The 13,841-nt window shown below is 41.3% G+C and overlaps 1 protein-coding gene across 1 annotated transcript; it reads left to right on the top strand.

The window, feature by feature from the left end:
• The first annotated feature begins 1,642 nt into the window (after positions 1–1,642).
• Positions 1,643–10,075, top strand: LOC130918971 (vitellogenin-1-like). The gene is made up of 33 exons (XM_057841304.1): positions 1,643–1,682; positions 2,139–2,290; positions 2,378–2,629; positions 2,698–2,859; positions 2,943–3,091; positions 3,176–3,326; positions 3,417–3,574; positions 3,658–3,823; positions 3,902–4,027; positions 4,114–4,332; positions 4,473–4,690; positions 4,771–4,868; positions 4,937–5,061; positions 5,136–5,237; positions 5,330–5,449; positions 5,815–6,001; positions 6,088–6,181; positions 6,262–6,447; positions 6,523–6,661; positions 6,742–6,952; positions 7,030–7,532; positions 7,610–7,651; positions 7,734–7,802; positions 7,887–8,093; positions 8,180–8,322; positions 8,392–8,527; positions 8,608–8,731; positions 8,813–8,993; positions 9,072–9,166; positions 9,265–9,359; positions 9,452–9,617; positions 9,719–9,880; positions 9,958–10,075. The coding sequence occupies exons 1-33, from the start codon at positions 1,643–1,645 to the stop codon at positions 10,056–10,058; spliced, it is 5,079 nt and encodes a 1,692-aa protein (XP_057697287.1). The 3' UTR covers positions 10,059–10,075.
• The last annotated feature ends 3,766 nt before the right edge of the window (positions 10,076–13,841 follow it).

Genomic DNA, 13,841 nt, shown 5'->3' on the forward strand with positions numbered 1-13,841 from the left:
CGATAATGTCACACATCTATGACAGTTATAAATTCATTACACGTATGAAATATGATTATAAATCCGACAGTAATCTAGTAAAATTAAACAAAAAATACATAATATGAAACTAATGACTACTGCGTCTTATCTGGCCCCACCCAAAAAAACCACACTCATCATGCTGGTCAATAATTACAAATGTTATTCATACACATACAGTAGTATGAAAAGGTATGTGAACCTTTTGGAGTTTCTAACATTTCTGCATAAAATCGCCATGAAATGTGATCTGATCTTTGTCAAAATCATACAGATGAAAAAACAGTTTCTGCCTTAACTAAAACCACCCAAACATTTATAGATTTTCATATTTTAATGAGGACGGCATGCAAACAATGGTAGAAAGGGGGAAAATAAGTAAGCTAACCATCACATTTAATATTTTTTCTGTCAGTCTTTAGCAGACACTCTAGGTTTTTTTTTATTTTTTTTTTTACCTCTGAGTATTCTGCGCTGAACTTTTGGTGTCATCTCTGGCCACTCCTTGAGAGAGAAACAACAATGTCAAACTCTCTCCATTTGTAAACAACTTTTCTGATTGTCGATTGATGAACATCCAGACTTTTAGAGATGGTTTTGTATCCTTTCCCAGCTTTATACAAATCAAAAATCCTTGATTTCAGGTCTTCAGACAGCTCTTTTGACCGAGCCATGATTTACATCAGACAATGCTTCTCATCAAGACAATTCTTACCAGGTGTGTGTTTTATAGTGGGCAGGGCAGATTTAAAACACTCATCAGTGATTGGGCAAACACCTGACTTAAATTTTTTGGTAAAAATTGGTTTCAATTGCTCTTTCACTCTCCTTAAGCAGAGGATTCACTTACTTATTTTCCCCCCTTCTGTCATTGATTGCCTGCTATCCTCATTACAATATGAAAACCTATAAATATTTGCGTGCTTTTAGTTAAAGCAGACACTGTTTTTTTTTCATCTGTGTGATTTTAAAAAAGATCAGCTCACATTTGATGATTTTGAGCAGAAATGTGAGAAATTCAAAAAGGTTCAGATATTTTTTCATACTACTGTAAAAAGCGTTTAACGCTAATAAATGGCCTCTGTTTGGGATACAGTTTATCATTGATTAGAAAGGCAGAAGAAATGACCCATTGTGAGACAAAAAATATTGATAACCTAACTGTATCATTTTCTCCATAATTCTAGAGCATTATAATAAATTGGAAATAGATAAGCATTACTAAGAAATGGGATGATTCATTTTCTGATAAAATTATTTTTCCACAACAAAAACAGAAAGTGCACACACATACACACATGTAAAATATGGTCTTTCTTTAGGTCTTACACAGCTTACATATCTTATGCTAGTCATTTGACACGCTCTTGTCATTTTCATTGAAAAGAATACAAATAGACATTTAATAAAGAACTCGCCACTTTCATCATTTCACAAGGCCATGAATCATTTTAACTACTGTACATGTTTAATTTCAGTATTTTCTTTTGATGGCTTAGATTCAAGAAACAGCAAATATTTACTAAATGATGCTCGACTTTGACCAAGTAAATAGCTGGGCCTTGCAATTTTTCCCTATAAAAGGTGGGTTGTTGGTGCTGACAGGTACAACCCATCAGCCATGAGATTGGTTGTGCTTGCCCTGACTCTGGCCCTTGTGGGTAAGTGTTGCCTTCATTCACTTTTTGGAAAAAAGTTTTTTTTTTTTTTTGCAGTTAGCATTTGTTCAGTGAATGTTCTACCTCATAAAACTGGTAACTTTGAAAGTAATTACTGTATTCATGTTTTGTTTTAACAATGACACCCTAATGAAATGTTAATAGTATTCATTTTTAAAATCCAGCCTACTAAATCAGAAACTTATAAATTTCAATGAACTACGTAAGTAATAGTGCCTTTCCTTTCTTTGCCTTTTAGCCTGTCAACATCAATTCGGTAAGTTTCAATTTAGACATATCAAAAGAAAGTTGAGTGTGCCAAATGTATTATTTATTTTTTTTCTAACACAGAAAAGGTCATTTTTGTCATGTTTTCAATTTGACGAACAATGTTTTGAAGAAAGTCAATTAGACAAGTACTATCATTTCATGTTCCAATTGACACTTTTTATTTTCAAGCCCCTGAATTTGCTGTCGGTAAGACCTACGTGTACAAATATGAGACACTGCTCCTTGGCGGTCTGCCGGAGGAAGGATTGGCGAGAGCTGGACTCAAAGTGAGAAGCAAAGTTCTGATCAGCGCCATTGAACAGAACGTGTTCATGCTTAAGGTGAAGTAGATTTGCCTAATATTCATTCAAGATCGAAGTGGGAAAAGCATTATGATTAACATGGTATTAACTTGTCTGAAATTGTAGCTGGAAGAACCTGAGTTCTTCGAGTACAGTGATGTTTGGCCCAAGGATGCTTTCACCCCGGCCCCCAAGTTGACTTCGGTCCTGGCGCCTCAGCTGATGATCCCCATCAAGTTTGAGTACTCCAATGGGGTTGTCGGAAAAATGTTTGCACCTGAGGGAGTCCCGGTTATGGTGCTGAACATCTACAGAGGTATCCTGAATGTCCTGCAGCTCAACGTAAAGAAGACACAGAATGTCTATGAGATGCAGGAGGTAAACAAAAGAGGGTTTGCTTATGGATCCATCACTATATATTCTGAAACGTCTTCTTTTGTCTTAAGGCTGGAGCTCAGGGTGTGTGCAAGACCTTCTATGCCATCACTGAAGATGAGAAGGCTGAACGTATCCTCCTGACAAAGACCAGAGATCTGAACCACTGTCAGGAAAGGATAATGAAGGACATCGGGTTGGCCTACACTGAGACATGTGTCAAGTGTCAGCGGGTAACTGCATGATCAGTCTTTGTAGTGAATAGAATGATGGCAGGAGAGAAGGTGGGATGCTAATGTTAGTATTTATATTCCAGGATTCTAAGAACCTGAAGGGTGCAACGTCATACAACTACGTTCTGAAGTCAGTTCCCAATGGTATCATGATCTTGGAAGCATCCGTTGATGAGCTCATTCAGTTCACACCTTTCACCGATATGAACGGAGCTGCGCAAATGCAGACCAAGTATGAAAATTGAAGATAATAGCTGTGTCAAATTTAGGAGACTGCTAAACAGAGAATGCATTTTTTAATCTTATAATTCCCTAGGCAACGTTTGGCTTTCGTCGAGGTCCAGAACAGCCCCTTAAAGCCCGTGCGAGCTGAGTATCGTCCACGTGGATCCCTCAAGTATGAATTCTCCACCGAGCTGCTGCAAACACCTATTCAGCTTGTGAAGATCACAAACATTCAGTCTCAGGTACCCAATTAGACTCATTTGAGTATCACCTAAGTCCAGAAGAAGAAATGGAATTCCTATCGTATAAACTGTACCTTTATTTCTTTGTAGGTTGTTGAGATTCTAAATCATCTGATTACCAACAACGTGGAACGAGTTCATGAGGATGCCCCTATTAAGTTTTTGGAGCTCATTCAAATCCTTCGTATGGCCAAAATTGAGGATGTGCAAATGCTCTGGAGTCAGTACAAGAATAAACCTGCCTACAGGTAACATTTTCATTAACATTTCTGACATAAAAAAAAAAAAAAAAAAAGATTCAAAGGGTGAACGACCTACTCCTACCTTTCAGGCAATGGATCTTGGATGCAATTCCCTCTGTTGGAACGCCTGTTGTTCTGAGATTCATCATTCAGAAATATGAGTCCGACGAACTCACCAATCTTGAGATTCCTCAAGCTCTGATTGCAACAGTTTACACGGCGACAGCCAACACTGAGACCGTTCAGATGATTGAAGTCAGTGAAATTGCTGACACACTCCTAAAATTGTTCTTTGATTGAAGATTAACGATTCTACAATCTGTCTTTTTTTAGAACTTATCAGTGAGCAGCAAAATAAAGAGGAACCCAGTTCTGGCTGAGATTGTCTTGCTTGGCTATGGTACAATGATTTCTAAATATTGTGTCGACAAGCCCGTCTGTCCTGTTGAACTCGTTAAGGTGAAAAGTCCTTAAACAAACTATTTTTGTTTGTTGTTTTCTTCTATTTTTGAAGTACATGTGTTTCAATTCTCTCTCTTAAACAGCCCATCCACACCCTTCTTACGGAAGCAATCACCAAGAGCGACATACGTCAGATCATTTCCATTTTGAAGGTGTTGAGTAACGCTGGCCATCCAATGAGCATTAAGCCGATCACCAAGGTTCTTCCCATCCATGGCACACCAGCGAGAAGCCTGCCCACCAGAGTTCACGCTGAGGCAATCATGGCTTTGAGAAACATTGCCAAGAAGGAGCCAAGAATGGTAATTTGCATATCTTGTCAGACACAGTTACTCTTTCATAAGAGGCATAATACTTCCAGTCTGAGGTCAAATTTGAAGGTTCCATTCGCACTCTCAAATAGATAACCGATTTTCCCTAACAATTTCTCTTCTTAAATCAGGTTCAGGAATTGGCTCTTCAGCTCTACATGGACAAGACTCTCCACCCTGAGCTTCGTATGCTTGCGTGCATTGTTATCTTTGAGACACGCCCGCCAGTGGGTTTGATTACAAGTCTTGCCAACCTTGTGAAGATGGAGGAGAACTTGCAGGTGGCCAGCTTCACCTACTCTCACATGAAGTCCCTGACCAGAAGCACTGTTCCCACCCATGCTTCCATGTAAAGCATCGCTCAAGACACTCCGTGTTTATGGTCAAATTTGTCTCAGGCAAACTAATGTCAGCAACATTTCATTGCAGTGCCGCTGCTTGTAACGTTGCAGTCAAAATCTTGAGCCGCAAATTGGAAAGACTGAGCCTCCGCTTCAGCAGAGCTATTCAGATGGACGTATATAGCAGTAAGAGCTCGACATTACTTTCCATTCACCCTCAGTTCTTATTGACGTTAATTAATGTATCTGTCCAGATCCCTTGATGCTTGGTGCTACTGCTAGTACTTTCTACATCAATGATGCTGCTACCATTTTGCCAAGAACCATCGTGGCTAAGACAAGTGCCTACATTGCTGGGGCTGCTGCCGATGTCTTGGAGGTGACATTTTAAAGTCCCCTCACTTTGAATTGATAGAGTAAAATTTCTGCTTGACATTGTCAATCATTTTCTAGGTTGGAGTGAGAACTGAGGGACTTCAGGAGGCTTTGATGAAAAGCGATGTACTAGCTGATGATGTGAACAGGATAACCAAGATGAAGCGTGTCATTAAAGCTGTAAGAAGTCAACGTCATTCAGAAATCAGTAACTTCACGTCATGGAGAGTATTTCCTTTCTAAATTTAGTTCATGATTTGTTGTTGTTTCAGCTGTCTGAATGGAGGGCCATGCCCAACAGCAAACCTCTGGCCTCTGTCTATGTTAGGATCTTTGGACAAGAGGTTGCTTTTGCTGACATCAACCCGGGGTTGATCAACCAGGCCATTGCGGTATAGTGATATATGTTAGAGATAAGACAACATAAACTGGACTTTTGTAAACTAGCTAATCACGGTGCAAGACAGAACAAAGGTCTGACATGTTGAAGACCGTCTCCTGTTCAATTTAGAATTTTGGTAACGCTTTTAACATTTCTGCCAGATTTTACCTAGGTCACACAAATAAGTGACAATTTATAAAGTGATTAAAATTGGAACTTATATGAAATGTGACACCCTAAATTGGATAATTGATAATTTTATGTTTGAGCTTGTCAACCTTAACAGCAACTAAGGGAAGTGCAGGTTTGGAAGAAAACAAAATTTTGACACCAACTTACAACGACTTTGCATTGACATGTATTATTTCTGCTCAGATGGCCAGTGTGTCAACTGTTCAGGAGCTTGGTAGGGATGCTCTCAGATCTCTGATTGCTGGAGTCACTTTCCATGTTGCTAAGCCAGTCCTGGCAAATGAAGTAAGACGCATCATGCCAACGGCTGCTGGATTCCCAATGGAGCTTGGTCTCTACACTGCTGCTGTAACTAATGCAGTTGTTAAAGGTGAGCACTGCCACTCAAAACTATAGTACCTAATTATTTTGATGACATTTTATTTTTATTTTAAAAATACTTGTCCTTTCTGGTAGTCAAGGCAACCATGACTCCAGCTCTGCCAGAGCCCATCCAGTTCCGCCATCTCCTGAAGACCAACATGGAGCTTGTGGCTGACATCAAACCAAGGTGTATACAAAGTCTGACTATGAAGTCAAACATCATCCTTTGAATTGTGATATTTTAACCACATCCTCCTCTCATTCTAGTGTTGCTGTGAACATGTTTGCCGTGATGGGAGTGAACACTCCAGTTCTTCAGGCTGCCCTGTTCTCAAAAGCCAAGCTCAACTCTGATGTCCCAGCCTCCATTACAGCAAGACTTGACATCAATGAGGGTCTCTTCAAGATTGCGGCTTTACCTGTTTCTGTACCTGAAAACGTCACCGCTATTGAGTATGACTTGACTTTCAGTTCAGACAATGTCAATTTGAGAGAGCTAACATAACCAAAAGTTTGATCTTTTAATAGGGTAGTTAGTGTTGCGCTGGTGAGAAACATTGAAGACCTTCCTAATGCCAAAATCACCCCCCTCATCCCTACCAAACTCATGAAGCCAACTTCAAAGCAGATCCTAGCCTCAAAAACCTCCTCTCGTTCTGCTAGTCTGGTGAGGTTTCAAATATGAGGCAGCAACGCATGTATGGTGAAATATAGACTGACCATTTGCCTCTTTTTTCCCTTCAATAGCCCATATCTTCAGAGATCATTCAGGATGATATGCCAACAGATTTTAAACCCATCAGAAGCAGATCATTTTCTAAAAAATACTGTTTCCAAGCTTACGGCGTTGGACTGAGAGGCTGTTTCAGGGTTGCCACAGACAGCGCTGCTTTTATTAGAGACGTTGCTTTGTACAGAATGGTTGGAAGTCACTCTGTCTCTTTGTCGTTGAAACGAAGTGCGTGATAGAATTCTCAAAGTAGCATTCTTAGATGGGATAGCATAAACAATTTACTAATTTAATGTTAATTGCAGATGAAGAGGAATCCATTGAAAGACTGGAGATGTTGGTTCAAGTTGGACCAAAGGCAGTGGAGAAGATTATCAAGAAGATCACTCTGGAAGAAGATGACGTCATCGAGGGAAGGCCAGTCTTGATGAAGCTCAAGAAACTTCTCAACAGCACTTCCTCATCTTCAAGCAAGTCATCCTCATCTTCAGTCAGCAGCAGTCGCAGCAGCCGTAGCAGCAGCAGCCACAGCAGCGTCCGCGCTAGCAAACGCAGCAGCAGTAGCAGCAGCAGCAGTAGCAGCAGCAGCAGCAGCAGAAGCGGTAGCAGCAGGAGCAGCAGCAGCATACGCAGCAGCAAGCGCAGCAGCAGCAGCATCAGCAAGCGCAGCAGCAGCAGCAGCAGCAGCAGGAGCAGCAAACGTAGCAGCAGACACAGTGCACTTGCCAAATCCAGCTCTGCATCTAGTTTGGAATCTCTCTTCAGCGCCAGCTCTCGTTCTTCTCGTTCCAGTCGTCGTGTCTCAAAGGTAAACCATGCCAAAACATACTTTTAGAAATGAGTACACAGCGCGGAATCCCACTATTGTTTCCTATGTCTTGACAGCAAATTAACTACGTGCGCACTTTTGAGAGGAACCACAAGAAGGTATATATACTGTAGTGCTTGGACCAAAAAAACAGAGGTGTAGAGCTATTAAAAAAAAAAATCTATTTAAATGTTGTTGCAGTCTCAAGCTACCTCATCGTCTCGCAAGAGCAGAAGCAGCGGTGCAAGTTTTGAGGCCATCTACAGCAAGGTGAAACTTTGTTTTTCTTCTGGACCAAGAACATTCATACCTGAAATCTTTAGGCTAAAAAAATGTGTTTTTTTCTTCTCCTAGAACGTACTCCTTGCTAGTCAAAGTGCTCCTGCCTTTACTGTCATCCTACAAGCTGTGAGAACCGACGGCAAACTCCAGGGATACCAAATCACTGGCTACGCAGACAAGACTAATGCTCGAGTTCAGCTAATCCTGGCTGTTCTGGCTAGTGATAACAACTGGAGGCTCTGTGCTGATGGAGTTTTGCTCAGCAAGCACAAAGTCACAGTGAGAAAATTGCTTGTTTAGTTAGCAGTTTAAAGGTAGCTAAAGCCTTTATCACTGACTTTATTCCGTTTGTTGTCTCTCAAAAGGCCAAAATAGCTTGGGGACAGGCATGCAAACAGTATGGCATGAACATCACCGCAGAGACTGGTCTCCTAGGTCCAAGCCCAGCAGCTCGCCTTAGAATGGCATGGACTCGACTACCAGTTGAATTCAAACGCTACGCAAAGAAGTAGGCAAAATCTTTCCCCACTAACACAAAGACTGGAATGTGTTTTGATAAATTGTCTTGAAATTACAGGGCCTATGAATACATTCCTACTTACGTGCTGGACAGGTTCATCCGAGGGAAGGCTGCCAACAGTGCCAATCAGTTGTCATTCACAGTGGCTGCAACATCTGAGAGGACCTTGGATTTGATTTTCAAGACACCAACAGTATGGATAATCCAGCACTTTGAATAGGCCACGATTTCTTTTAGCCTTGATTCCTAATAATTATTGTATTCCGTTTACAGCGCAGTATCTACAAACTGGCTTTGCGCGTACCCCTTGCCATGCCACTTGATGCGATATCAGGACTCACACCTTTCGATGACGTGGCTGATAAAATCCGTTACTTCATCTCCAAGGCTGGCGCAGGTTGCACGCAACTCTTTAAAGAACACTTATAGCATGCATTACATTGTCATTAACCTAACCCTCCTCTTGTCTCGCGTTTAGCTGAATGTAGCTTCAGCAAAGACACATTGACCACGTTCAACAACAGGAAGTACAAGAACGAAATCCCTCAGAATTGCTACCAAGTTCTGGCTCAGGACAGCAGTGAAGAGATGAAGTTCATGGTCTTGATGAGGAAGGATGATAATGTGCACAGTCATCTCAACGTTAAAGTTGCTGACATGTGAGGATGAAAGGATGAATAAGTAGTGCTCAGTAGGCAATTACGATGCAAAAAAATAAATTACTTCGTCTTTCTTAGTGATATCGACCTATCCACGAGGGGCAACGATGTAGTTGTGAAGGTGAACGGACGGGAGGTGCCCACCAGCAATCTGCCATATCGTCACCCATCAGGTTACTCGTTATTTCTTAAAATTGTAACAGTGCAGTGATGCCAAACACTTTCAAATGTCCTCACTAGGAAATTTCCAAATGTTTTTTCCCCCATCTAGTTAAAATTGAGATCAAACCAAATCAAGATGGCATCTCTGTCTACGCACCAAACCTGGGACTTCATGAAGTGTATTATGACAGCAGTTCTTGGAAGGTAATTAAACTTGAATGCTCCTTTTTATCACACAATCACCAAATCTATTTACCCTATTTAGATTGAATTGTTGATTCCATGTTTCCATGCAGATTAAAGTTGCAGACTGGATTAAGGGACAGACCTGTGGACTCTGTGGAAAGGCTGATGGTGAGATAAGACAGGAATTCCGTACTTCCAACGGACGTGTGACTAAGAACCCCATTAGCTTTGCTCATTCCTGGGTTCTGCCTGCTGAAAACTGCCGGGACAACACGGGTGAGATGCACAACACTCAGTTTGAAGAAAAGGAATTTCCTTCAATCCTAAAACAAATACAATGCATGAATTTACATGTTTCCATTTTTTTAAAATGATAGAGTGTCGCTTGAAGCTGGAGTCAGTGCCGCTAGAGAAGCAGATGAACATTCAAGGCACGGAGTCCAAGTGTTTCTCTGTTGAGCCTGTGCTGCGCTGTCTGCCTGGCTGTCTCCCCGTGAAGACCACCCCCGTCACCATTGGTTTCCACTGTCAGGCCATCGGTGAGTGTGGAACAAACATGTTGTACTTTGAAACAAAAACAGTTTCTCATATAACCCGTTTCTCTTCATATGCACAGACACTGCTGTGATTCCCAAGGACTTCTACAACTTCAGCGTGGATCTGAGGGAAACCACCCAAGCCCATCTCGCTTGCAGCTGCACTGCTCAGTGTGCATAACAACATTTACCCTGTCACTTCGTCTCGAAGTTTTGAATGTAATATTAAATAAAGTGCATCTCAAAACGATATTAATGCTGTACGTTCATTCAATTGAAAACGTGGTCTCTTTGAGGACAACTGCGCAGGACAAAATATGTTGACAGTCATCGTGCATAATAACATCAAATGAGGGAGTTAAAGGTCAAAGCATTCCAGTTCTTGTTTTTACCAGCCCGAAGTGTCATCATGCCACGAAAAGACACCTTGTTGCAATCAACAGTAAGCAGTGTTGGGAAAGTTCATTTTCTACATGAACTTGTTCAAATTGCAATAGCAAATTTTAAAATTAACAGTTAATAATTCAAAATTTTGAACAAAATTTTATGATTCTTTCTTCTCTCCAATAATTGCTGCAAGCAATCGATATCGAACTACAGACAGCAATTATTTTATCCACTTCATCCCTGAAACTGATTCACCTTCATATTCAATTTCTAATCCGCTTTAGTACTGATCTGTTTGTAAAATTCTCTGAATTGTTGGCACTAGGCCGGTGTTCTGTCAGATTTTGTACCCTATCAGAAATTGCAATGTTGTAGCGCTGCGCATGCGCGTAATGTTACAAACGGCCGCAAATGGAACGATTCCATATTAAACAACAAGAACTTTAGGTAAAGAAAGGAATATGTTGTATGTACTTACGTTTGGTGTATAGTCATGGATGTACACGAAGGAAAGTTCTCCTCACACACATCCTACCATGCAGCTGTGCTCAACTCGACTGCACACCGCTCTTTTTTCACCGTTAAAGGAGAATTTCAGAATTTTTGACATTAGGCATAATCTTTCAGTAAGCGGGGATTTAATTAGTCAGAGGTGTGGATTTCAACAAATTCTGTGCAGTTTGTTAGTTATTAGTCTGTTTTAGGGCTCCGGAGTGGCTAAGCTAGCGCGAGTAAATGGTCCCATCTTAGCATGCCAATAAAAAACATATGCACGCATTAAAATCACCAATGACCCATGAAATCAATAAAGTTGGCTATGTTTTCAGGATAAAGTTATTAAAACTTACAATTGCATGTCAGTAACTGTAGTATGAACAACAACATTTGTAAGCCAGCAGCTCTGCAGAGAACAGGCGGCAGAACAGAGTGATATTTTTTCCACCGCTGCGTTTATGCCGTAGCCAGATGCAAATAACCACGGTTTATATCATTCCTCATTCTTTATAAGGAATTTATAGACGCTTTCATTTGCCCATTTCTTCTATTTCCACAGCCTCCAAATGCATTTTCCCATGTTGCCGTTCTTCATTCAAGACTCTGTAGACTGATGCTGCATTCGAGGAAGGTGGGAAGTCGGAGTTTTCCAACCTCCGACCAGGAAAATATCATTGGAACGCCACTCGAACTGGAACGCCCTAGTCGCGAAATCAGAAAAAAAATAGTATCCTGACTTTACGAGTTGCTTCAATCTGACGTCACTCGACAAAATGTCGCTGCCCATCAAAAAGCAGACCGTGTATAGTAAAGCTAAAGAAGGCAGTTTACTGTGTGTGCTATTTACCGCAGCCATCGTTTTTCCTCCACTACTTAATTTGACAACACATGCAATTAATAGTGTTGTCTTTGATTTTAGGATAAAGTTATTAAAACTTACCACTGCATGTTAACAATTGTAGTATGAACAGCAACATTTGTAATCCAGCACCTCTGAAGGGATCAGGGCGGAAAGATATCACATTGCTTATTTCACCGCAGATATTTTTTTTTTGTCGCAGCCAGCAGCAAGTAACCACAGTTTATATTGTTCCTTGTTCTTTATTTGTGAAAACTTTCCTCTGCCCATTTCTTCTGTCTGTTTCCACAGCCTCTAAATGCACATTTCTCCATGTTGCCGTCCTTTAGTCGAGTGTTTTTCAACGGGTGTGCCCAGGCACACTAGTGTGCCGTGGGAGATTGTCAGGTGTGCGGCAAGAAATTATCCAATATTTTTCTTTTAACGTCGTTGGGCGGAGTTGCAGTATGAAGGAGTAGGTAGAAGGTTTTATTGTGTGCAGATGAGAGGTATCGCTCATTTCGCGTTCAACAACTGCTCGGATTTCTAGCCATCAGCCACCTTACCGTCCGCGACCATGCGGACCCCAGCACGTCTACTGTACATCATTTGATTAGACTCGTCAAGTGTTGATATGCACGTAAGTACACTTTCAATTTTATCCATATGTGACGACCGTCAATCCTCCCCCTGTGTTTTATTCCAACACATTGTTGAGAACAGCAAGGTGGCTTATGGCTAGAAATCAGAGCAGTTCTTTAACGTGACACGAGCAGCTATCCAACAGCGCTATGGTGCCAAGCAAGCTTAGACGTCATCTTCAAACGAAAGATCCGTTGCTTAAAAACAAGTTGATGGACTATTTTGTTCACCTTTGTGAAAAAACAGAGAAACAGGCAACTTTTTTGAGAGAAACTACAAAGGTCAATGAGAAAGCCCTCAAAGCCAGTTAGCTTGTTGCTAAATCAAAAAAGTCTCACACGATGGCAGAGACGCTGCTACCTGCCTGCAAAGCCATTGTCGGCGAGATGTTCTGCCCTGATGTGGTTAAAGACATTGCTAAAGTCCCCCTGTCTGATAATTCTGAGCTTTTGAAACATAACTGCTGGAAAAAATAAAAACAGAGAGACTGAAAGCTGTTGAAGAAGAGCTTTGTGTCTTTCTTCAATTTCTGCCAGGATATCGGCTTTGTGTTCATCTAAACAGGCTCAAGTTTCACACTGATGAAGTATAAATATTGAGAAATTATTTTATCACTAAATATACTGTACAGAAAGTTATTTTGGAACATTTTTGGTTTGTGGTGTGCGCGAGATTTTTTCCAATGTAAAAAAACGTGCCGTGACTCAGAAAAGGTTGAAGGTTTAGTCAACTCGGCAGACTGCTGCAGCATTAGAGGAAGGTGTAAAGATGGAGTTTCCAACCTCCGACCTGGAAATATATCATTGTAACCCCACTCGAACTGGGAGGTCTTAAGGCTGATTTATGCTTCTGCGTTCTGGTTACGGCGGAGCGACAGCGTAAACCAGGGGTCCCCAACCTTTTTTGCACCACGGACCGGTTTTATTTGGGTCTTTTTTTCACGGACCGGTGTTCTGACAAATTTTGCAACCCATCAAAAATTGCAAGGATGCGGTTCTGCGCATGCGCGTAACGTTAAACATGGCCGCAAAATGCGCAAATGCAGCGATTCGAAAGTAAACACTACAAACTTTCTTGAAAGAAAGTAATATCACCTTACGTTTGATCATGAAAGGACTTGTAGAAAAGTTCTCCTCAGATACATTCTGCCATGTAAGCTGCACACAACAACTTCACACCGCTCTCACCATTAACGACTTCGCCTTGTCGTTAAACAGTTCGCAGTTCGTGGGTCTTCGAGGTTGTAGGCTCGCCAGGTGCCCTTTTCGCCGTAAAAATATCTCAAAAGACATCTGTTTTCCAGTCATCTTCGCTTGTGTGGGGGCTAATTATTTCCGGGAACAAATGTGCCGGGCCGCGGACCGTAAGGGTTCACTAAATCCGGACCTCGGTGCCACTTTTCCTGTCGTGTTTTCCATGTCTCTCTCCTCCAACACACCCGAATGAAAATAATCAGGATCATTAGCAGGCTTCTGGAGAGGTTGCTGATGACATAATCATTTGATTCAGGTGATTCTCAACATTGAGAGTCCAGCTGAATGTAAAAGAATGCTTATTCGCCACCACAAAAGCTTTGGGAGTAAAAGCAGTCGTAATTGCTAA

Source organism: Corythoichthys intestinalis, chromosome 7 (assembly GCF_030265065.1).
Source record: "Corythoichthys intestinalis isolate RoL2023-P3 chromosome 7, ASM3026506v1, whole genome shotgun sequence".
NCBI classification, from domain to species: Eukaryota; Metazoa; Chordata; class Actinopteri; order Syngnathiformes; family Syngnathidae; genus Corythoichthys; species Corythoichthys intestinalis.